At 39.3% G+C, this 25,498-nt stretch overlaps 1 protein-coding gene across 6 annotated transcripts in view; it reads right to left on the bottom strand.

Moving 5' to 3' along the window:
* The window catches only part of CACNA1G (calcium voltage-gated channel subunit alpha1 G), a 236,304-nt gene that overhangs the window by 145,489 nt on the left and 65,317 nt on the right, over positions 1–25,498 (bottom strand). For all 6 annotated transcript variants that reach the window (XM_088482620.1, XM_088482626.1, XM_088482622.1 and 3 more), the window contains exons 6-9: positions 15,125–15,217; positions 6,189–6,984; positions 3,841–4,190; positions 1,918–2,069 (exon numbers count right to left, since the gene is read on the bottom strand). In XM_088482620.1, the coding sequence (XP_088338746.1) occupies positions 1,918–2,069; positions 3,841–4,190; positions 6,189–6,984; positions 15,125–15,217 (1,391 nt within the window). The remainder of the gene's footprint in view (positions 1–1,917; positions 2,070–3,840; positions 4,191–6,188; positions 6,985–15,124; positions 15,218–25,498) is intronic.

Raw genomic sequence — 25,498 nt, 5'->3', positions numbered from 1 at the left:
TTCACTGCACAGTGTAACTTTATGTTTTCTGCCCAATTGTTTGTCTTGGCCAACAGGAATTAGACTCTATTGAGGGGACAACATACCTACGTAACAACATATCCTACCACAGAGGAAGAAACCATTTTACGATCCTTGTGCTACATCTAGAAGTCACCCACGGATTTTGGTGCAATTAATGTCCAAAGCACATTTTTCTTTTTATAGGCGAGTGCAATACTTACCCCTATCCAAAATAATCAGGCATTTTAAAAACAGTGTACACTATATGTTTTTTTGTAAATCTTTTTTGCCTTTTTTGCTGGAACACCCCATACATCTAAGCACATGCACCCACTATTTTATAGTACTGATCAAGAGCTGACAAGGACTACAACATCGACTTATTCTATTTATTGGGAAAATACTGCCTCAAATGATTTGGGTAAATCTCAGCTTAAATCAAGAAATGAACATGAGGCAGAACCTATGCAGTTAGACTCACTTTACAAAAGAATGAAGAAGGGAGCAACAATGTCAGGAGACTATCTATATTGTTGGGAATCTGGACATTGTGGCACGGATGGTGTAATGGTTAGCATTACTGCCCCACAGCACTGCGGTCATGGGTGTATATGTGTTTATGTGTGTGTATAACTGTGGTAGGGAATATAGATTGTAAACTCCACTGGGAGCAAGTGTGTGGGCGGTCTGCCAACCGCCCGTACACTTATTGCACAGGCCGCCGGTGACTGACATCACAACTTGATGGGCACATGTAAACGCCTGCCCAGTGTGACGTCAGGCATGTCAAATCAGGCTAATCGTCAGAAAGGACGGCGGATTGGCCGATCCGTCGTCCTAATGTGTACCCAGCTTTAGATGCATTTACGCCAAAAAAAGATGTCCGCCGCTTGTACGGTTGCACGGGACCTGGCAGCTCACTTACACCAGGCATATTGCGTTGCATGTCGTATTGAGGCTAGATGAGCAAGGACACATCTGTAGTTCAGCCAAGAGGTGATCACAGTCTAAATGAACATCAAAATAGTGATGGATTCATTACGGTGAGGAACATATTGCCTCTTTTTTTAACTCACTGCATGCTGGACCAAGCCATAAATAGAATAAGCAGCATTCAAGGTTCAACAAGCCTCAGGACAATGCACAGTGAGTAAAGATACTGTTTCCCTCATAATGATCAATACATCACTACTTAAAAAAGTTCACTTAGACTGTGTACATCTCACATTGCAGGACAACATACAACAAACTAAATATTAAACTCTTTGTGAGCACAGGCTCTTATTCAATTGGAATATACAGTATACCATGGACTCCTGCTACTTATAGTTTTGTCAGAAAGCGCATTTGCCCAAACAGTTGGAGATACTACATGTTTCCAATTAACTTGGGGATCGGGAAATTCAAAAGTCATAAGCTTTATATAATGAGAACTCCGTCCTCAAAGGCAACATGATGAATTGATTATTAAATGCAAACTGGCAATTTTAGCTTTTATGCTTGTAACATTATTTCCAGCTTCCAGAAGATCCTTACCAACAATGTCCATTAGACAGCACACCCCGTTAGACAGGCGACACTGTTATATCGCTCTCTGTCTCTCTATGTCACTGGCACTGTAAACACTGTGTGACACATACTGATGGCAATACATTACACTTCCAGTATAAACTTCATCATCTCCACTTATATTGATGTGGCCAACAGGGTAGACATTTTTCTTGAATAAGCAGTTCCACCAAACACTACATGTAAGTTTTGACTAACGGCGTTTGTATAAGCCCTTTATACTTGTATTTATAACTCAAACCTCAGGAACATTGCACTAAAATGATGTATAGATATAAAATAATATTATCCAGAAACATTTGAAAGTTATTACTTTGTAGTTGCAAAGTTTGGTAAATATACTACCTTATGATAACAATGATGCCATCAAATATGTTATAAGGGTTCTTGATATATCCAAATGGGCCATAAACTAAGAGTTTTAAAACCATTTCCAGGGCAAATAAACTGGTGAAGACGATGTTGCTGATTTCCAGGGCATTAGTCAGTTCTTCTGGCTGCAGAAAAGTGATACATTAGTAAAGGTTGGAGTAAACAAGACAACGTTCATTGAATAAAACCAAATAAAATTCTAAAAAGACACAAGGTTTATCTGTGCGGTTTCCAAAGTCGATATTTGTGGCATGCCAGAAGTGACCATTCCTCTGTGTCATGAGTTACTTTTATAAGTTAGATGTCTTCCCAATATTCAAAGAAAACACATATTCACTAATAATAAACTTTGTCCTCATTTGTTTACTGTACTGTTAAATTAAAAATAATTTATATTGTGTATTTTAATAAAATTAAATATAGTTGAAGTTTTCAATTGTTTAATTAGACTCAAATCTATAATGCAAAATAGATTTTGTTGTTGGGTATCTGTTCCCACTAAACTCGTCTGTAAATAAAAAGTTGAAAGCATAATCTTACAATTACTCCACGTGCTGGTCAGCAGTGCCGGATTACTGGCAGGGCAGCTAGGACAATGGCATTCAATTTCAGCAATCTTACCTATCTGAACCACATCTAAAATGTCTGCCTTTCTGCAGCTTAATGCATAGCGTGATTGGGTATAACAATAATAACATTAGAGACAATGCAAATTTTTAATTAATTTGCAATATTAAACCATATTTAATTGTGCACACTATATTGAAACTTTTTTTTTCCCATGATAGTTTCAAACAAAATTATGGATTTTTTTTAGTGTTACTCTCTCATTGCATTTATATACTAGTACAACTTGTAATATAGCACTGGCAAAATAATTCATAACAATAGTCTGAAAACACATAAATTTGTACAGCACAGGACTAAGGACAGTTCATTAAAAACGGAGGTGCTTACTAATGCACAAAGCAATATTGTATGATGGTAATGCACATCATGAGGTGTGCTATAGTTTGGTCACGCCTACGGCGTGAACTGTCCCTGTATACTATATGAGGGGGGGGGCTCCAATGCTCTTTCGGGCACATGGTACCTAAATTTCTAGTTACGGCTCTGCTGTACAGTGTATACAGACACAGGTGTGTGCTCCCACCTGTCGTACACCACCTGTGCTCCCCTATACGTTCCTGGCTGGATCTGGTACATACATTGTATGAGCGCTATGTAGGCTGTTATACATACCTGTTGCATTAATCCTTTGTCATCCTGTAAATCTGTTCTGCCTTGTTAATAAACCTAAGACCTGGTTAAGTTATCTACTGTGTGGACCAACCTCCATCACACACCGCTGCCATCGATATCACTTATAGGGGCTGACAATATTTAGAAGGTCTGATAAATCCCCCCTAGTGTGTCTTTATCAATATGAGGCAGAGCCGTAACTAGACTTTTTGGTGCCCTGTGCCAGAAAGAGCATTGCGCTCCCCCTCCCTATTTTTCAAATAGGGACATAAGACAAAACACCCCCAAAAAAGGGCCATGGCCTCATGGGGAAGGGCCAGGGAAGATATACGAGAGGCCAGGAGATGCTGGGGATAAAAGAAGAGGAACCTACAAGTGAGAATGATAATAAACAGAAAATTGACAGGCCCAAACAGCGCCTCCTGCCCTGCGGTGCCCTGTGCCATGGCACTGGTCGCACTATCCTAGTTACTGCCCTGATATGAGGCATCTCATTACTGTAAAGCTCTGCAGAATATATCGTCCCATGTTCTTTATATTTGTTTAATATTGTAAATTTACTCATAACTCACAGGAATTTTTTTATTTACTCCACTTATTTTGGAGACACAAACTAATGTATAATGTTATAGTACAGTCTATATAACACATTACCTGTTCGTGATATTCGATCCCCATGCTCAGAGTGTTAATAAGAATAGCAATCATTATCCCGCGTCCAAAGTACTTGCTGTCAACAATCTTCCTAAATGTTTCACAAACCATTTTCCACAGCTTCAGCAGTCTGTGGGGGTTCTCGGTTCTTGCCTTCCCCTTATGTGGCTCAGTTTTCTCACTGCACTGAGGGTCCTGGGTGAATTCATAGACTCCATCACTGTCGGACTCCACGCCTTCATTGTCAGGGAGATCTGGCTCTTTGCAGTGAGAACATATCTCTGGATCGAATGGTTCAATTTCTGAACTGGCAGCTTGAACAGAGATTTTACAGGATCCCTTGCAGATACCTAAGGTCATAGGGCACTAATGAAAGTAACTTACTAAAGTTTATACAAACTCTCAGTGAGCAGCTAGTGACATTGCTACTCATGCGGTACATACAGCATTACTGTGAAAGAGCTCAAAATGCAAAAAGAAAAAATTCAAAATCCTCACATTCATTGCATAGCAAAAGAAATACTAATTTCACAAATAAAGCAGTGTTGTTTATAGACTATAACACAAAGTCACACTACAACACACAGTAAGACTAAATAACAACATACAGTGATCCCTGCCCTTATTCTATAGAATTTGTTTAATATCTGTAACAGTGTGTTGCACATTCTCTAGAACGCAACACAATACTGTGTGTAGCACCTCTGTGAAGCCGTGCTGGTTCTCCAACAGCAGTAAGGCATTGCAATTGTAAAGACAAGTGTGATTTATGATACTGACTGGCAAAAAAAGAACAACTTATGCTAAATCATACTAAACCCCATCTCTGACATCTGCTCTGAATACATTTCATTTTTGCAGCTTACTAAGAGGACACTAATATAAATATCATATACAGTATTTTATTTTTTTCAAGGGAAGGGTGGCAGGTGAGGTTAGCACTGGCCTAGATGTTATTGTGTGAGTCTCCACTGCTATGCTATTTGATTCAAACTCACTGACATCAATTAGATGGCATAATATATAAACTAAATGTGTCCTTAAAACTGAAAATGATCCTGCCCAACAAAGAGAAGAGCCTTCATGTTGGAATGTTTAAGTAGACAGAGGTTGATTATTGGCTTTGCAAATTAGCTCCACAGACATGTACTATGTCAATTAGGAAATTCAATTAGAAGGTCTAGGCTACTGAAATGCCATGAATTTAACAGAATGCTGCCTCTGACCTGGATCAGATCCCACTAGGTTACCTTGCCAAAGATGCCAGAGGAGCTTCAGCCAGGACCGTAGTGTCCCACATGACTATGCTGCATTATCCTATACCTCTTGCTCCATTCTTTTATTGAGTAAAACAGGTGGCTGCTGAGACCAAAGGCCAATTGGTAGAAAAAGAATACTGAAAGGAAAACTGTAAACTAAATGAACATAAATAATTTTTTTGTGTTGCCCTAATCATCTGCCTAGTTTGCATATATGACAAATGCAGCCAAGGATTAAAATGTACAATATATTGTAGGGATTAGAAAGGACCACTGCCTTTCTAGATAAACGCTGTTAGAGAGTTTTTGTAGGTTGTATGGTGTTATACAGTATATTACCTAAGTTTTGTATTATATTAGTTTTGTTTTCTTTTAAAACAAATTTCAAATCTCATAATTGTTCTCAAGGAATTAACTTACATGTTTTTAAAATGTAATTTGTACAGAACACTTAAATGTTTGGGTAGGAAAAATATTATATAGACGCCACAAATATTCAAAAATTTTCCTGCTGCAGACGCAATTCTCTGAGAAGGCTGAGACTAATTTATACCATATAGAAAACACAGCTCTCAACCGCCCATTCCCTCATAGTTATGTTGCTATTATAGGTGTTAGACTGCATGCATGCTTCTAACCACTTTATCATATGTCTGGCATAGTGGTGGGAATATGTAACTATATGTATTGCCAAAGCAAAGCATGAATTAATCCATACATATATACAGTTTTGCAGGATTATTGTGAGTGTTCTCAGGCAAGCTGATTTTGCTTAAATAGTGCAAGAGAAGTATTTAAAGTTAATTAACCTAATTCTGAATAAATTGATATATGTAAGAATAATCACTCGCCTGCTTGTATGCTTGTGAAGTTTAACTAATTCCAGTTGAGATAGAAAATGACGGTCTCTCTCGGGAACCTGGCAAGCATTAAACAAAAGAAGCACCCAATCACCTTTAAGGTGAGGCACAGTCTCATCCAGTTGTTACCAGTTTAACACTCTACAGCTTTTATCTACACATTGTGCATACTAGGACTACAATCCAACATTCAGACAGACAACATCAGACATCCAGACAGACACCATACCTGTACTCTGGGTCTCTAGAAGCCTGTTCATTGAATTGTAAACTGGCCCTGTGTAAATGTTGGTGTCACTTGTGATCACAGGACTCTCTGCAACTTCCCCTTGTTCTGTTTTCTTCGGCATTTCAGGTGATACACTTGGGTGTACAGTAGGATAGTTTTTATTTCCTACAATACTTCTTTGGAGAACCTCTGAATTTGCCAGAACTGTACCAGGCTGAGCAAAGACGGGCACACAATGTAAAGGTTCAAGGTGACAATCGGCATGGTAAATGCTGTGAATGGATTGCGTGTTGGAGGCAGAAGCAATGGGGGAGGTCTGCGCCCCTGCAAACGATAGCATTAATCTAGTTCCATTATGAGGAGAATTGGTTTCCACTTCGCTGAGCTCTGGGCTGGCCTGTGGTGCTCGCAGGCTCCCGTTTCCCAGGTGATAATGATGATGGTGATGGTGATGGTGATGGATTAGATGGTGCACAGAAGACCTTCTTCTCCTATGCATACGTTTCGGTTTCTCAACGTTGCTCTTCACTGCAGGACTAGACGTGAAACCAACTTTAAAGACTGCTGCTCTGTAGAACTGGACAAGCCGCTTACTTGCCTTACGCGTCACATACACCAAATACTTGAGAAGCTCATCATAACAACTGCCAGGTTCAGAGAAGCTGGCTAATGTGCTTGCATTGGAAAGGAAGCGGACTCTCTGTTCCTTCATAAGCTGGCTCTCCCGCTGTTTAGTTTCAGAAAACTGAGTAGCTATGACCACTAGACAAAGGTTGATCATGAAAAATGATCCAATCTAAAGAAATTTGAACCAGTTCTGAGATTAGTACAACATAGTCAGAATATTAATTTTATATCCACAGAAATTGCAATATAACTATAACGTGTTACAGCAGCCACAAATATTGTGATATAACCAAATAATCGCATCTAACCCCTTATGAGCAAATAATATGATCAAACTTTCTACCATCCACCTGTCTTATACCATCGGGCTAAGAACGGGTAAAGTCCTCTGTGGAGTCTAGCACTGCTGGTGTATGTGGTAACAGTGCAGTATTGCTCTATATTAAAGAAGATACTATGGAAGGGAACTATATTCGCTGTACACCCTACTTACATTTATGTTCATGTCACAACAATTTGATGCTCCTTATTGGAAGACAGAATTGCAGCATGAAGGGATTGAGATGAGAATGCTAGGGACTAGAATTTATGGTTCCTCAATAGATTTATGAGTTAGAATCAATGAACAACATATGTTGACATTGTCTAAAGGGTTAATTATTAAGTTTACTTTTGAATACATTCACTAAGAAGTAAACAATAAATTCAAATGTTCTAAGGGCATAGTCCCTGTTGGTATTATGCCCCCTAAAATGAGCTTGTCAGTTGTATCTTTTATACTGACCTCCCTCAAATGATCTCCATCTACATTCCTGATGTCCACTCACTATTCATGATTAATTTAGGATAAATAAAGGATAATCTGAGCAGTGTTTTAGGAGATAAAAGGAAAAACTGAAATTAAAGAGGAGGGTGATTCAAAAGTGGCAGAAGATTGGACATTAAAACAATATTTTTACTCATCAGGCTCAATTTTAGCCAGAACCAAGCTGTACTATGAGGGGTAAATTTACTATACAGTAGATCAATTGATCAACATTGATGCGTTTCAGGGGCTAATTTTGCATTTACTAAGAGACGATTTTTTTATATTGATTTTTAAGTTTTAGTAAATGTGCGATTTAGCCCCTGAAACACAGCATCGATGTTGTTCGATTTAGATATTTTTCATCAATAAAAATCGACCTTTAGTAAATGTACCCATGAGTGTTGCTCAACTTTTATGTGGACAGTTCGGAGTTAATTGGCTTCTGACAAAAATGGAACCCAGCGTGTGAGTGGTAGAGATTTTAGACTGTAAACTCCAATGTGGAATGGATAGATGTGGATGTTTACATTTTCTCTGTACAGCGCCAATAATTAGTAACTCGCGTAAACAGAAATGTACTGCGCGCACTCAAATCATTAGCAGTGAGTAAATGATCTAACTAACTAGTAACTAGTGTCTACACTAGTTTGTATGGATTTCACAACAATTAATACTGTTTTAAAAAAGATGTTAATAATCCAAGCGATTCACGTGTATGAGATAATGCTTCAACAGGCTAATAAGGTGTTCACCCACAATACACCAAAAAATTCAACAGATAAAAAATACACAGGTAAACCTTGCTCAAAACCTCAAAGGGGAGTTTTTCTTGAATAATTATATGCTCCTAGTAACCACAAAATATGAAAGAAGTCCACAAACTTGATATTACTGTAATTGTTCCTCTTATTTCAGTCAATATATGTATGAATCATCTTCTTAAAAAGTTCACTGGTCTGCCCAAATGTTCTAAAAGTCACTTTCTGTTGTCTTCTACAACACTAAGAATAGGGGCCTCTTGTTCCTCAAAGACAAATGAAGGAAACAAAAGAGGGCCACAATAGTGTAATACAGTTTTATTATGACAACAATATATTAAAATAATGAGGCTGCATACCAGACACAAAGGTGTATAAAAACACCATCAAGCATATAGGTTTGTAATACAGAGTACCTCCTGGGCTCAAGAATCCGCCCACTCTGCCTTGGTCTGGAACAGCTATTCCTCAGTACAATCACCAACGTGTTTCAGCTAACAAAGAGCCTTTGTCAAGGTGTGTTTTGGGCTAGACCTTTAGTCCATCTTTATATCCCCCCTCCTCTAATCTAATTGGTTCATACAATTCCTATTAGTTCAATGGGGATATTGCTTAATTCCAGATACAATAAACATTACTTACTTCCACAGTGGTAATAGATTATGTGTGTCCTGATCTATTTGTGGTTTAGAATAAGGAATACAAATCAGAATGAGATTCAAGATTAGGAGATTTATGTTTGCGTGCGTTCCACCGCGATCTCCACGTGGAATGCATGTACTTCCGGTATTAAACTTCCGGAAATCATCACCTCTAAAAAAGAGTTCCCCATGTATTGTTATCTATGGGGAGCGCCTGCATTTTCGGCTGTTGTCGGAGGGTGTTTTACAACTACACCCTCCAAAAGTCGCTTTGTATATCTAGCGTTCCACTACTGCGTGGAACGCATAGGCTTCCGGTGCTCTCTGATGGAAGGGACCATGTTACCATGGTGTACAGATTCCTATGCTTAGAGTATGGAACGCACGAAATTCCGCTGCTTTGTGCCGGAAGTGACCATGTTGCCATGGTGATATGCGGATTTTGTTGTTTTAGCATTGTAGTTCGTCCGGAACATAGTAAAATAATAACGAGGATTTATCATCAAGCCCTATTGTTCAAAAATCTCTGATTTTTGATGCATAAGTATATATAAAACCTTTTTAAAACCACAAATTAGATGGGAACTACATTACAGATATTAAGGTGCATCAGTGCATATAAATAGGTATTAAAAAACAATGCATAAAAATATATATATATTATTTTAGATCCATAAGAAATAAGTCTAAGCAACATATAAGTCAAAATCTAATAGTATTAAATTCCTTCATAAATGATCTCTATATGGTCCATTAAAAAGTATTAAAACACATATTAACAAAACCAATTATATTAAGAAACCATGTATAATTTCTAAAAGGCACTCTAAAAACCATTGTAAAAACATTATAAAAACCATTTGAGTTCGAAATCCATATTCATTCCTTTGGGGTGAAGAGTTCCCATTTTATAGATCATCTTCATTTCTGTTTGAGCTAAATTGTTATCTATCATCTTTTTTCTCCAGTGTTTCTCAACTATCTTTATACCCATCACTCTGTTTATCCCCTTAGTAGAGCTATTATGGTATTCTTTAAAGTGGTTGGACACTGAATGTTTCTCAAACCCTTTTTTAATATTCCTTACGTGCTCTGACCACCTTTCTTTCAATGAACGAGTGGTACGTCCTATATATTGAAGTCCGCATTTGCATTCAATTAGATATATACAGTTGGTACTGTTACATGTGATAAATTGAGTGATGTCATATGTTGCTCCAATATTCTTGGAGCCATATGTTTCTAATTTATTTGGTTGTGTCAAATGATTTTTACACATATGACATACTCCGCAACGATAGAATCCTTTTGATTTGATTCTATTGGTCCTTTTTAATGGGACCGCACTTCTTACTAATCTGTTCTTTAAATTACCTGCTTTTCTGTATATAAAGGTTGGTTTTTCTGGAATAAACGGTTTTAAAACTGGATCTTTCTGTAGAAGGTACCAATATTTCCTAATCAATTTTTCCATTAATTTATATTGTCCATTAAAAGTGGTGATGAAAGGTAGGTCTAATTTTTTTCCACCTATGCTGTTTATTTTGGGTACTAACAAAGATTCTCTATTAATTTGTTCCATCTCTTTTGTAGGGATTTCTAACTCTTTATTTGAGTAGCCCTTAGCCAGAAATTTCTTATTCAGGACTTTTGCTTGTTCTAAAAACACTTCTTTTCCTGTGCAATTGTGTCTCATTCACCTGATTTGACCTTTCGGTATATTCTTTAGCCAAACCGGGTGGTGGTTGCTCTTTATACTTATATAGGCATTGCTATCTGTTGCTTTCGTATAGTTCTTAGTGTGGATGCAATTTTCTTTAATATAAATATTCAGGTCTAAAAATACAATTTCTGTTTTACTATAATTGAATAAAAGCTGAATGTTAAAATCATTTTGATTCAATTTGTCACAAAAACATTTTAAAACTTCTTCATCACCTCTCCATATAAAAATAATGTAATCTATAAACCTATACCATAATTTAATGTTATCCTCATATTCATTATTTGTCCATATATGTTCTTCTTCCCAGAGACCCATGAAAAGGTTTGCATAAGAGGGGGCAAAACGGGTTCCCATGGCAGTCCCCCTTTTCTGTTCATAAAAAGTGCCACTGTGCCAAAAGAAATTGTTATTTAAAATAAAATAAATACTATCTATTATAAAATCAATTTTTCTCTCACTAATGTCACTTTGATTTAGAAAGAATTTAGTGGCTTCTATACTCTTAGTATGTTCAATGATGGTATAGAGACTACTGACATCTGCTGTCACTAGAAAGTAGTCTTCTTCCCAACTGAGATCCTTAATTTTAGCAAGAATGTCCCTGGTGTCCTTAATATAAGATTTTAATTTGGTCACCTCGGGTTGTAGATGGAAATCTGTGAAGTGTGACAGATTAGAGGTCACAGATTCTGTACCGGCCACTATTGGTCTCCCTGGGGGTTTTAAAAAGGTTTTATATATACTTATGCATCAAAAATCTGAGATTTTTGAACAATAGGGCTTGATGATAAATCCTCGTTATTATTTTACTATGTTCCGGACGAACTACAGTGCTAAAACAACAAAATCCGCATATCACCATGGCAACATGGTCACTTCCGGCAGAAAGCAGCGGAAGTTCGTGCGTTCCATACTCTAAGCATAGGAATCTGTACACCATGGTAACATGGTCCCTTCCGGCAGAGAGCACCGGAAGCCTATGCGTTCCACGCAGTAGCGGAACGCTAGATATACAAAGCGACTTTTGGAGGGTGTAGTTGTAAAACACCCTCCGACAACAGCCAAAAATGCAGGCGCTCCCCATAGATAACAATACATGGGGAACGCTTTTTTAGAGGTGATGATTTCCGGAAGTTTAATACCGGAAGTACATGTGTTCCACATGGAGATCGCGGTGGAATGCACGCGAACATAGATCTCCTAATCTTGAATCTCATTCTGATTTGTATTCCTTATTCTAAACCACAAATAGATCGGGACACACATAATCTATTACCACTGTGGAAGTAAGTAATGTTTATTGTATCTGGAATTAAGCAATATCCCCATTGAACTAATAGGAATTGTATGAACCAATTAGATTAGAGGAGGGGGGATATAAAGATGGACTAAAGGTCTAGTCCAAAACACACCTTGACAAAGGCTCTTTGTTAGCTGAAACGCGTTGGTGATTGTACTGAGGAATAGCTGTTCCAGACCAAGGCAGAGTGGGCGGATTCTTGAGCCCAGGAGGTACCCTGTATTACAAACCTATATGCTTGATGGTGTTTTTATACACCTTTGTGTCTGGTACGCAGCCTCATTATTTTAATATATTGTTGTCATAATAAAACTGTATTACACTATTGTGGCCCTCTTTTGTTTCCTTCATTTGTCTTTGAGGAACAAGAGGCCCCTATTCTTAGTGTTGTAGAAGACAACAGAAAGTGACTTTTAGAACATTTGGGCAGACCAGTGAACTTTTTAAGAAGAGGATTCATACATATATTGACTGAAATAAGAGGAACAATTACAGTAATACCAAGTTTGTGGACTTCTTTCATATTTTGTGGTTACTAGGAGCGTATCATTATTCAAGAAAAACTCCCCTTTGAGGTTTTGTGCAAGGTTTACCTGTGTATTTTTTATCTGTTGAATTAATACTGTTTGTTTTTTTATGAATAAGAGACAACGGGGCTTATTCTGAGTTGGGTGCTAAGTAAAAAAAATAAAAATAACTGTGCATCTGGACAAACCATGTTGTAATTAAAGTAGTGCAAATATATTGTTATTGCATGCAGGGTAAATACTGGCTGCTTTTGCATATAGCCTACAAATGCTGGACTACTTTATTTTTTACACAGCAATTTTGATTTTAGTTTAGAAACACCCCTCCCAAATCTAAATTTCTCTGCACATATTACATCTACCCCACCTTCAGTGCAACATGGTTCTACCAAGGGGCAAAGTTACTTGTTTGTCTGCTTTGCTCCCAACTTAGAAGCAACCTGTAAAAGTAATATTTGTAGATCAGTTTTCAATTATATGGCCATAAAATACATGCTGGATGAAACAGACAGCGGAGGCAATTTACAACACAGCGACAAAGTGTGATATCAAGCTAATCTCTTTATGTCACAGCATGCACCTGGCTTTTGCATTGCGGACCTGGGTTTTACAAGCCAAGATGACATTACAGCCATGCACAGGATTGCTTTGAATGATGGTCAGATTCTGGCATTCAATACGCATAACTATGTAGTCATACAAGTGTAGCAGCAAATACAGCACAGAAAGTGTGAAACTGGCTTTTGCCAGTGCATGACAGAGACGTAATGGTGATATCCACATGTTTCTGCTTAAATTCATATATGCACATTGATAGTGTTAGTAACCTAATGTGAAAACATTGATTATTAATGTTTCTGCTTTAATTTGACTCGTACACATGGGCAGAAGTTATACAAGTTCGACACACATTCCTAATGCCAAGTAAAAACACTTTAAATTCATATTCACTTGCAATTCGTACATTATCTGAAAGGACAAGTATACTGTAAATTGATGTTTGTGATCTATGTACTTGTGAGCTTATTTATATACCAGAATGTAGCAGAACCGATAACAAAAATCTTTAAATCTTTTTATTAATCGGTAATATTCATTTGAAAAGTCATTGTGAGGGATTCCCGTTTCGAGCTATATGGTATTTACTACTCTGCACATAAGCTCACATTTGCATTGTTGGGTGCACAGGGAACACAAAGCACAAGTGCAAGGACTACGGAAAGCCACCAGTTCAAACAGGTACTGTCTGTCTGCACACTGAGGCATATACAGAAGTTTGTACTGGATCTTAAAATATGTGCAAAGGCACTAAAGCAACAGCTGGAGAGTGCTTATTGCCCACCCTGCACTAAAGCATACATACAATGCTGATTTGTTGTAATTGACTCCATTATCTAAGTGATAGCTTCATTGGCTTTTGAACATTGACTGGCAGCACACAATCAATATTCACAAAAAACTCTCCTTTTAAACCAATGTAAAAAATACTGCTTTCCCAATGGAAGATAAAAAAGTATATGTGTTTTCATTTTCAAAATAATTAATGACTAAAGATAATACATAAAACAAATATTAGAAGCCTTACTGCACAGAAAGGGACATGTGTCAATTAAAATGAAAACACAGAAATTGATATCTGCGGCACACACCAAAGTCTCTGTACTGTAATAAGGGTAAAGGAGGATGAAAGTAGCCACAATATACAGGTAGTGCATGCACAAATCCAGCACAAATGATATTGAAAGTTGTAATATCCAATATAAAAGGAGAAAAGATTTGTGGCACTCACCACTGCGGGAAATTGTCAAACGTTATTGAACTAATGAATGGCAATACAATTCAACAGAGTGGTGGACAGCCAAGATAATTCCCTGCTGTTTTATGTGGACAGGGTACCAAGAGGTGTGGGGCCAGGTAGCAAGCTATGGGCCTGCTAAAGGCGTGCAGTAATACCCCCATCAGGGGAGCACTACAGCTTCTTGGCAACACAGCATCTACAGAGTGGGATCGATATTCACAACTTGGGTGGTAAAGATCCCATATGCTTGGTCTCCCCTTACCCCACCAAGGGCCAAACTTACTCATTGTTACGTTGCATGTACACACAGCTGCACTTATTCATGCTAAAAATGGATTTCTCCCCGTGTTGAATTGTATTAGAAAATATTGTTGATAATATTTTCATTTATATTAAATATCCTATTTATTAGTGCTACTGATTGGTAACAGATTAAGGGGGGAATTCAATTAGCCCCGATATTTTTCTGGGTGCAAAAAAATGGGCATTTTTACCTGATTTTTTTTTTTTTTTTTTACTTTTTCGCAATGTTGTCTTTCATGCTATTCAATTTACCCCTGTTTTTTGCGCCGAAAAAAATATCTATATTCGTGTGAAAACACATAGAATCCGAATACATTTTATTATAACTTATTTATCACTGTAAATGTGAGCTTAGTGGATGTTGCTTAATTATACATTTTCTATGTATAGTTGTCATTTAACAACTTCCTGGAACTCATAACTACAGTATAAAGGAAGATGAACTTACGATAATTAGAAGAATAAAGTAGATGAAGTTGTAAAAGGAGTGAGCATCCATGACAAAATACATGATGTCCACCCAACCTTCTAATGTTATCACCTGCAAAACAGAAACATAGCTTATCACTTAACCAGGGACATGAAATGTAAAAGCACAATAATATGTGTGTCAGTTTGGGGACATTTTACTTAGTCATGTAGCTTTAAATTAAGACAATTTGCTCTAGGAGTGCTTTAGGAAGGTAATTGTAATTATGTTTGAATTAATGCATTTTTAAAAATACCATCATTTGTTATTAGAATTATTCACTTTAAGGTTTTTTTTTAAACAGACTAAAGCAATATAACACAGAAACATAACATTATCTATTATTTTATTACAAGTAAAAACAACATATGTCTGGAGAGAGATAAGTTAGTCATTAGCATCACTGTGGTGCAGCACAGCAGAACATACGCCAATATGTCAATACATTCTGAGGCAAATATGACATATTCTTAGTTACAGGATGGACCTGCGTATCTGTGATCATTTGGTGAATGACTACTAGGTAGATAGCCTACAAACGTCTTACTGTGAATTATTTCAAGGTTGGAGTGTTACCAATCTAAATCAAGCATGACTGTCTGCAGTGCTACACATAGCCTGAGGATAGCCTGAGATCTGATGCTTCTAAGTGCTGTCTGTTTTATTTCAGGACTAGAGGTGGTCCTAGCACTGTTCTATTTAAGGTGGCGTCTTTTTTATTAGGTACACAAATGTAATCAACATAACCATTTATTTCAGTTCACTTCCTACTATTGACAAATTTTATGGGCATTGTGATATTTTTTAAAAGAGCCAGGATCCTGTCCCATAACTCAACTCACAACTTTCAAAGTCACTCTTACCATGCACATCACACATCATACATCAATTGCTGCCATATTCTAGGTCTACAACCTCCTTCGCACATACCATATGTATAAACTATATAATCTACTGTATGCTGCTAATAATTAGACATTATCATGAATTATGTTTACACCTGCTGGCATGAGTGCCATTAACATAAACATATATATGCTGTGACGATAACTCAAAGTGCTGCTTACCACAACCTCAGGAATTATGCTGAACTAAGCAAAACTCCTAACCTGGATGTCTGGTCCCAATCTTGCTCTTAACAAATGATCTCAGTATTTTCAGTAAAAGATCTATCGTCAATAAGTACATACAGTATTCGGGCAACAGCAGAAGCAATGAGCTAATTCACATAACAGTCTCAATAGGTCCTAGTATGGGGTCACCACTAACCACAATGAATCCTCTGGGTGGACTCTGAATTAACCATATATTTTCTCAATACCTGTTTAAAAAATGTAGCAAAGAGAAATGAAAAAAGGTAAGAGTACAAATAATGTGAATTGAAAGTAAAAATATGTCCTCATTTAATGTTCCTCAAATTCCAACAAAGACTCTTCTGTTGAGAGCGGCAGAGAGATGCACAGCAGTACCTTTTCCAAAGGTGTAACACATGGTGCTTCATCACTTGAAAATAAACTTTATTACTATGGGTTACTGAATCTTGTAGTATGTAAGTGGAGTGGAATTATCTTATCAAAAGAACAATGGCAATTGTATAAATTTACTGTCAAACTAATTTGGCTAGAGATGGGTCTTTAATTTTAAATGCCAAAATCTGTAATCATAACCTGACGTACACTGCCAGAATAATGCATTATAATATTATGAGGGCAGACATGACTAATTGACCATTTTCTACATTTTCGATGTGGGGCTGAAGTCCCCAATGTTAAGGGTAATTTACAATCCAGAAAAAGTGTGGACCCGCAGTGCCTATTTATGTGCACAAGAGGGCCTCCTTATCCTCCCAGTACATATTACAGTGCATACTTGATCCTAATGGTTGTACACAATTCATACCTAATTGTCAGGTTGAGGATGCACATCAAAATATTCATGCTGCTAAGAGTGAAACATAAACACAAAATATATCCTATTAAAACTTTAGGACTAATCTCTTTATTTCTGTAGTTTAATGTTCTCCTAAATAATTGCTCTGGGTAGTTTCAGTTATAGCTTAAATTAATCATGAGAATTAGGGCACAATGTAACTGCATTTATTGCATTGTCACTTTACTCTGTTTGAAGTTTTATCACTGGTTGATGCAAACCTAAAATGTGCTTTCATTCACCTGGAAGGTACTAGCTTAGATCCAATCACGAACACCTCCACCAGGAGGAAACATCCTTTTATCGGGATGAAAAGACTACTTGTCCCCCCTAATGTAGGGATGGCCACTATAAATGTGCCCACTTCTCCTCTTGAATTTTACACTTGCATGTTGGCACAAACGTCTCCCTTTGCTAGGTTACAGACTTGGTCTAAGCTACATAACTGATGTGGTGATGTTAGGTGGCTGAGACACACTGATGACGTCAGTGAGCTCCGATGGCAAGCTGGCAATGCCACTTCCGATTTACCCGGGTGAAGTTATATGAGATAAGCTTGTTTATTATTTGTATCCCTGAGGAAAGTTCTATTAAACAGAACTGAAACGTTAGAATCGTTTATTCATGTGCAGTATTTACTGCTTGGAAGTTCTTGAGTGCCATCATTCAGCTGCTTGGCATACAAATATCAATTTGCGGTCATCTATTTGACATTTCCATTTGGACTTCAGAATACATGATACATATTCCATTTTTTTTAAAGGGGAGTGAAGTTATTTAACTTTTAGTTAATGTAATTCATTTTCATATATCTTTTCAATTGTATTTGCATTTTGTATCTGTGTTTGCATTTAATCATTTTTTATGTTGAAATGCATTTTTCACATTTATTAAATTCATCTTTTCACCTCACAGACAATTTCTACCTGCCTAGGCATACCAGCCCTCAAGGCTGCTACACGGCCCAAAGGCCGCATCTTGCTCACGGAACACAGGCCGCAACCAGTCAAGGCATACCAGCCCTCAAGGCTGCTACACAGCCCAAAGGCCGCATCTTGCACATGGCCCAAAGGCCGCATCTTGCTCACGGCCCACAGGCCGCAACCAGCCAAGGCATACCAGCCCTCAAGGCTGGTACACGGCCCAAAGGCTGCATCTTGCTCAAGGCCCACAGGCCGCAACCAGCCAAGGTTTTCAGCCCCCAAGGCTGCTACACAGCCCAAAGGCCGCATCTTGCACACGGCCCAAAGGCCGCATCTTGCTCACGGCCCACAGGCCGCAACCAACCAAGGTTTCCAGCCCTCAAGGCTGCTACACGGCCAAAGGCCACATCTAGCTCACGGCCCACTGGCCACAACTAGCCAAGGCTTTCAGCCCTCAAGGTTGCTACACGGCTCAAGGCCGCACCGCGCTTATAGTCCATAGGCCGCAATCAGCCTAGGTCATCTGCTCCCAAGACTGTTACAGCATAACCCTCCTTAACTAAACCTCCGATTCCTAACAAGCGATCCATAATGAATCAGACCCCATGTACAGTTATTGTATCTACCTGCTTGTTACTTAACATTCTATGCACTTATATATATGATTATTGGCTTTATCATTGTACTGTAACTGAATGGCTCTTTATGTATTTTTAGTATTTGCGCTTTACGTGATGTTTTGAATGTTTGCATAATGTGATGTGGTGTTACAATAAAAATATTGGGAAAAAATAAACATCTATCAAAACAACATTATCTCGTGTATAAGAAACTACATAACATTATATTATATAATGTACAAATAGATTAATGTGACTTAGGGGGTCCATGTACTAAGTGGAGATAAAGGGGCTAAACAAAAAGCAGAAACAATCCCTGTACATATTGTTTCTCAATATGTACTAAAGGGTTTTCTCTGCCTTCTGCCTGCTAGGGCTAAGAGCAGCCTAGAATATTGTGCTAAGTGACCCAGATGTTACTAACAAGAATTGTCACTTACTGTACCATCGGCTGTTTTCTCCAGCATGGCCTTTGTCACCTCTAGCTGCCGTTATCTGCCTCTCCTCACTGGAGAGCTCCTTGTAAATTTGACTGCTTGTCAATAAAGGTTTGACAATAAAAAAACCCTCACTGCTGCTGTTAGGAATGGCCATCGGTGGGGTGTACATCGAGGGGTTCCTATCGATTAACCCATCGGTGATTACCATCGATGGCACAAAAACCCATCTATGGTGAACCAACGATGGCTTGTACCCCCTCGATGGCCAGTGATGCTGGAGGCACTGCGAGCCAATCAAAAAATGAGGGCGGGAATTATTGGACACTGGGGGCGGGGCTAAGCTCTGTCCTGTCAGGAAGAAAAAAAAAAAAACATTGGCTCCCACTATTCCATTGGTGGTGGAGAACCATTGGTTCTCAGCCATCATTGACAAAACTTTTTAACATCGGGTGGCCACCATCAATGTTTTGAAAACATTGATGGTCGATGGCCATTCCTAGCTGCAGCTGCACACCAGGAGAGAGGTGAGTGAGAGGCCACACAGTGCAGTCAGGAGTCAGGAGTCTTGCTTCTGCTGTCACCGCCGAGAGGGTGACGATTCACTCTCCTCGGTGGATATTTTTAGTGCACAATGCGGTAGCCACATCCTACTTCACAGTGATTACATATGAAGCAGGAGTTGCTTTTTCTCCACGGTAAGTGGAGTACTAGTCAATGGATCTCTTAAGCAATTATTACTATCACTGTTAAGCCTGCATGCTATCTGGACACTATCATCATGAGACTTAAGTAAAGACACCCGTATGTTTGATGTCAGGGCCATCATTAGGGAGGTGCAAAAGGTACAAAGACCTGTGTGGATGCCACCGGTCATCTCCCTGTTGTAGCCCTACAGTGACAGGTAAATGCTGTGACACATAAAATACTAAAATAAAATGATTCATCTAGGGCTTGAGGTATTTGTAAATGAAATAAAATAACAAAACAGGTCAGTGTCATATTGGCCCTTTCGATGTATGGAGTTAGTTATTTTGCTAAATCGAACTTTGCCAAATGTTGATGTTTTAAAACTGGTACTATTGGATGATGAGGTCTTCTGGGGTAATGCCTGTGGTTTGTACTTAGCTGGAGAAATGTATTTGTATGTGTAAGAGAAAGAAAAGGTATGGCAGAGAACAGGCAAGGTAAATGAGGGGAAAAATGAGACTATGGAGAAGACTGCCTATAGCGGTATCTAAAGTAGCAGAAGTCAGAGAGAACATAAGGGGGGGGGGACATTTTCATGTTGTTTCTTTTGGATATATTTGTCATTGACAAATCGGTACTAGAAAAGGAAGTTAGAAAGGAGGAAGATGAATATAAGTGGGATTATAGTCTTATTCCTAGGATTTTCCTCATGATTCATCTGATAGGGAGATAAGTTATTGAAAATTGTCTGGAAAGTATATAGGATGTTTGCTGGTACCCATTTACTGAATTATGATTACCTCTTTCGGTTCTGTCAGTTGGGACATTATTATGGTTGGGACAGTGCAATATGTGCCCCACCACAAGGGGTGACTACTGTCGGGCCACTAAAATGGGGGAGGTACAATTGTGCGATTGTGTTCTCTCTTGTCCAGGGTGCTAAATGTCTAATTATGGCTCGGTTTGATGGATATCTGGCACAAATGTTAGTGTTTTATAGCTGGATGGATCTGGATGCCTTGGTTCCAGAGACTATTAACAAATATTATACTGTGCCCCAGTCTAAGGGAATAACTCAGAGTTGGGTTAGTGTCTGCTGCTTTGTGAAAAACTTTTTATTTACCAGTGTTCTGAAGTTCAAGGTATTTAGTTTAGGAAATGACTGAAAGGTTTAAATTATTAAACAAACATAACACTAGAGGGCATTAGAGTTTTAGTTTAAATGCAATATTATTGTATTTAGTTCAAAATGATGTTTAAATGCTTAGGATGTGATTGGTATACAGTTAATGTACTCCATGCCAACAATACAGGAATGGAATGCATGCGATCAGGGAGTGCCTACTGGTGATGAGGCTTTTGGGTACCTCCAGGTGAGTTGGATCTCAATTTAAAAACACATGAATATGTCATCCAAAATAGTAAAGTCCACTCTTAAAAGGAGCAACAGTGAGTGGCTGATATTATAATGCAAACATATGCATTTTATGTACAAATAGCATTGCATCTTTTGTACTGGTTCTGGGGAATTTTTTAATTATTCAAATGTACTCTCAGCTACATAAATATCTCTATTTACCAGACAGGTCTATGATTAGATAGATAGATAGAGCCGATGGCTGTATATTGCTTTAACAGCTGCTGGGAGGCGTAATACTCCAGATCAAGATTATGAAATAATTGCTTTAAACTTAATGCATATAAAATGCATAATGCATGCCTCCAGATGAACCCTTTCATGTGTATTCTTCTACATAGCTGCTTCTGATCTACTATATCCTGTGTATGTTTTATGGGTAAACGAAATTAAATTTTCCTATATGTTTTAGATAGTTAGGGGGATATAGACAACTGGTATTTTTATTATAATGTTTTTTTTTTTATGTAATATATATAATTAATGGTATTAATATATCTTGTACTAATAACAACACTGAAGGATTAAAACGTAGTAATCCACTGAAATCAGGGTCGCCGACATTTAGCTCCCACCTTCTGGGAGGGAGCTGTCGGGCTTCCACACGAGGGTGGGGGGAGAGCGCGGCAATAAGGGGGTGTGGCCTGACAAATGACGCCTCTTCACAATGGCGATATTAATGGCATTGTGAAGCAGGGGGCGGGGCCACGATGACGCAAATTAGCGTGAATCGCGTCACCGCCTCCCCTGCTGCCAGGGTTTATAAAGGCAGGTTGACGGGGGCCAGGAGGCTTGCCTGCCTTTCCGGGGGGCCGGGAGCAGCACCCGATTTTCGGGAGGCTCCCGGCCGAATCGGGTGGGTAGGCAAGTATGCCTAAAATTTGTTTAACTGCTGTCAAAATTTGACCTGAATATTCACAACTTAAACTTAAATGTGCATTGCTATAATTATATTCTAGGTGTCCACATACACCTAGCCCCAATACGCCAGGTCCTGTGTGACCCGCCTTGCAGTGAATTTCTTTTAGCTTTCTTTAGCCAAAATGCGCCTTTGTCACAATCGGATATGACAAACTGCTTCACGAGACAACACCGATTAATTTGATATGCGACACGTGTATATCTGTGTATGTTTGAGTGTATAGTGGTAGGGCATGAAAAAATGCAGCCGCTGCATCGTAGCATTTCCTATACAGATTCAGACTCGGAGGATGGATCAAGCATAGCATTTTGAATGAGATACATTCCTTCACTTACCGCATTCATAGCTGTGTTTATTAACGCCAAATGTATGTAGATAATCACAAAAGACAGTTCTTCCAATAAGAGCTGCCCATTGCAATATGAGGACTTCCAGGTTTACGACTCGGAAGTCCTTCTGCACACGCGCGGCTGTTGGCCAGTGCATGCGCGAGCTATGGGGACTCTGAGAATTATGCGGAAAGAAGCTTATTGGGTACAAGCCAGTGACATATCTAGGGGGGGTCGAGTGGGTCAGACAGACTCTTATTGGTTGCTGCACCCAGGGCCAGAGCCGGACTGGGTGCAGCAACCAAGTCCGGCTCCCGCAGTGGGTGAAGGGAAAGACATTATGATGTCTATCCCATAGTGCTGAGCGGGATCGGAGGAGCGGGCAGCGTCGGGCGCAAGAACGGTGATCCGGGTAAGTATAATTGTGTGTGTCTGTATAAGGGGCACTACTGGGGCACTGTATAAGGCGCACTACTTGGGGCACTGCATATTGAGTACTACTGGGGGAACTGTATAAGGGGCACTACTGTGGGCGCTGCATAAGGGGCACTGTATAATGGGCACTACTGGGGGCACAGTATAAGGGGCACTACTAGGGGCACTGCATAAGGGCCACTACTGGGGGCACTGTATAAGGGGCACTATATAAGGGGTACTGCCTAAGGGGCACTACTGGGGGCACTGCAAAATTTGTACTACAACAGGCAGCATTGCATAAGGCACACCACTACCGGGGCACTGTATTGTGTGCACTACAACAGGGGGCACTGCATAAGGGGCACTACTACTGGGGGCACTGCATAAGGGGCACTACTACTGGGGGCACTGCATAAGGGGCACTGCCACTTGGGACATTGCATAAGGGGCACTACTACAGTGGACATTGCATGAGGGGCACTACTAATAGTGGCATTGTATAAGGGGTACTACTGCTGGGGGCATTGCATAAGGGACACTACTACTGGGTGCATTAAGGTTCATATGAAATGGAAAGGAATGTTCCCAGAGTGACGAGAAATGGTTGTGTGTCATGTTGACATGTCCCCATTTTCAGTGGCCATGCCCCTTGGGGGTGGTCATGCCCACTTTTTGGAGCATGCCTTCGCTGCACGCACATAGTTGGTGGGAGGGATAGTTTCCCTCATATTTTCATCTTGCCCTGGGCTCCAAATACCCTAGTTACGCCACTGGTACAAGCTCTGAAAAGTTTCACTTTCTGGAGATTGATACATGGGGAATGCTATCAATATAAGTATGGGGAATGCTGATATATGGGGAGTATTGATTGTGTTTACCATTAGTACATCCTACCCTCAGTCACCAACAGATATACAAGTGTCACATGTCAAATGAATCAGTGCAGTCTTATGAAGTGGTTTGTAGCTAAGATGCATTTTTCGTGTGGAAAAAGACACTGTGTAAGCTGAGTCACACTGGACCTGGTGTGCCAAAAAGGGCTGTTTCTCCTGACTACAGCAATAGTATATGAGGACACATGTGTGAATGTATTTGCACCTCTTGCAGTGCAACATGGTTTGTCCAGGTTCACAGTTTTTTGCTTTACTACCAACTCAGCATAAGGTCCAGAGTATGCAGGGGAATAATTTGGCTCAATTAGTATCATATTCTTTTCCCCACCAATTGTATCACACATATGGCAATAGCAAGTGAAACCCTTATTCATAGTTTTAGGAGCATATTTATTCATTTTAGACTTGATAATTATAATTTATTAGCAGCACTTATCAGGGCAATAAAGAAAGAAGTTTCACCCGAATGTAACAGGAAACACATGCAGGGACAGGGGCTCCGATAGGAACTCATACCTGCAATGTATTAGAAGTAAATAAAATAATAATAAAATAACACATTGCAGGTATGGGTGATCACTTCACTTCACAGGTATAGTGATCACTTTACTTCTTCTTCAGAGCTGGCAACTCTACTGTGCATGAGTGGTTTACTGACCACTGGCAGCCGCTTCTGGGAAAGGATTCTACGGATCTCTCTCCCGGTAAATGATGCAGTGTTGCCTTTAGGATACAATAGCTAACGCCATCTGAAGATGGCGTTGGATCCTGGAGCCCTGCTCCTTCCTGCGGGAAGGAGGTCTGGGGTTGCAAAGAGGGATCCGATCAGACCCCTCCGACACCTCCGCACTGCAAGCCCTGTAGCCTGGTGCATGAGTGAACTCTGGTCATGCATGCACAGCCGGCCAGATCAGCAAGGGTAAGCATTACTGCTACTTCAGTAGCAGTGTTAGTGATGGCAGGGACATCTGCTGTATGGAGAAGGTGTCCATGCACCAGACCAATACTTAAATGCACCAACAATTATGTACCCCCCGCCGCAGCTCGCGGCGAGTTGGATACTTAATTATCAGGGGCCATCCGGTCCCTGAAGATGAATAGGTCCCTTAGTGTGGTGGAGTTAAGGAATGCTTATATTTAGAGAACTGTATTCATTTGTTTGCATTGTCTTGGATAAATTTGCCAATTGTTTTATTTCTAACTTTTTTAATAGTTTAGTCTTCATTTTTTTTTCATAGTGATTTTTTTTTCATAGTCATTTTTTTTTATTTTAGTTTTCTTTTTATACAAAAATAATGAGGATACGTTCTCCCAGGCCCTCTTAAAGGTGATATGAGAGACACAGGTCAGGCAGCTAGAGTTTTCCCTATGCAGCAGTACTAGCACAGCAGAAATATTGATATCTACGTTTAGTCTTACAGCACTGAACATACTCCGGTTCCTAGCGAGCAATGTTGGATTTCCAGAACAGGTTTTCTATTCACATTTTCAAGGACGACAGTTTTAGCAGGGAATGCAGTTACCTTCTTGCTAATATGGATCCGTGTGAGGTCTTCAACACCACTCTTGCCAGTGATGGTAAATATCATGCAGCTGTCTACAAGCTATACCATATGTTGGATATCAACCAATCCCTTAATAGAGTATTTCCTGCTTTTCTGCACTCCTGCTCAGATAATCTGTCTCTAAAACACCCTCGTTACTGTTGTGGGGCATCATGTAATGTTGCTTTTCCTGTTTTGGCAAACCTCATTAAAGAGTCTGAAGCAAGAAACA

This window comes from Taudactylus pleione, unplaced genomic scaffold (genome assembly GCF_031769625.1).
Source record: "Taudactylus pleione unplaced genomic scaffold, aTauple2 ptg000290l, whole genome shotgun sequence".
In the NCBI taxonomy this organism is placed as follows: domain Eukaryota; kingdom Metazoa; phylum Chordata; class Amphibia; order Anura; family Myobatrachidae; genus Taudactylus; species Taudactylus pleione.
The sequence above is the reverse complement of the archived record's forward strand: the minus strand, read 5'-3'. Positions and strand labels throughout refer to the sequence as shown.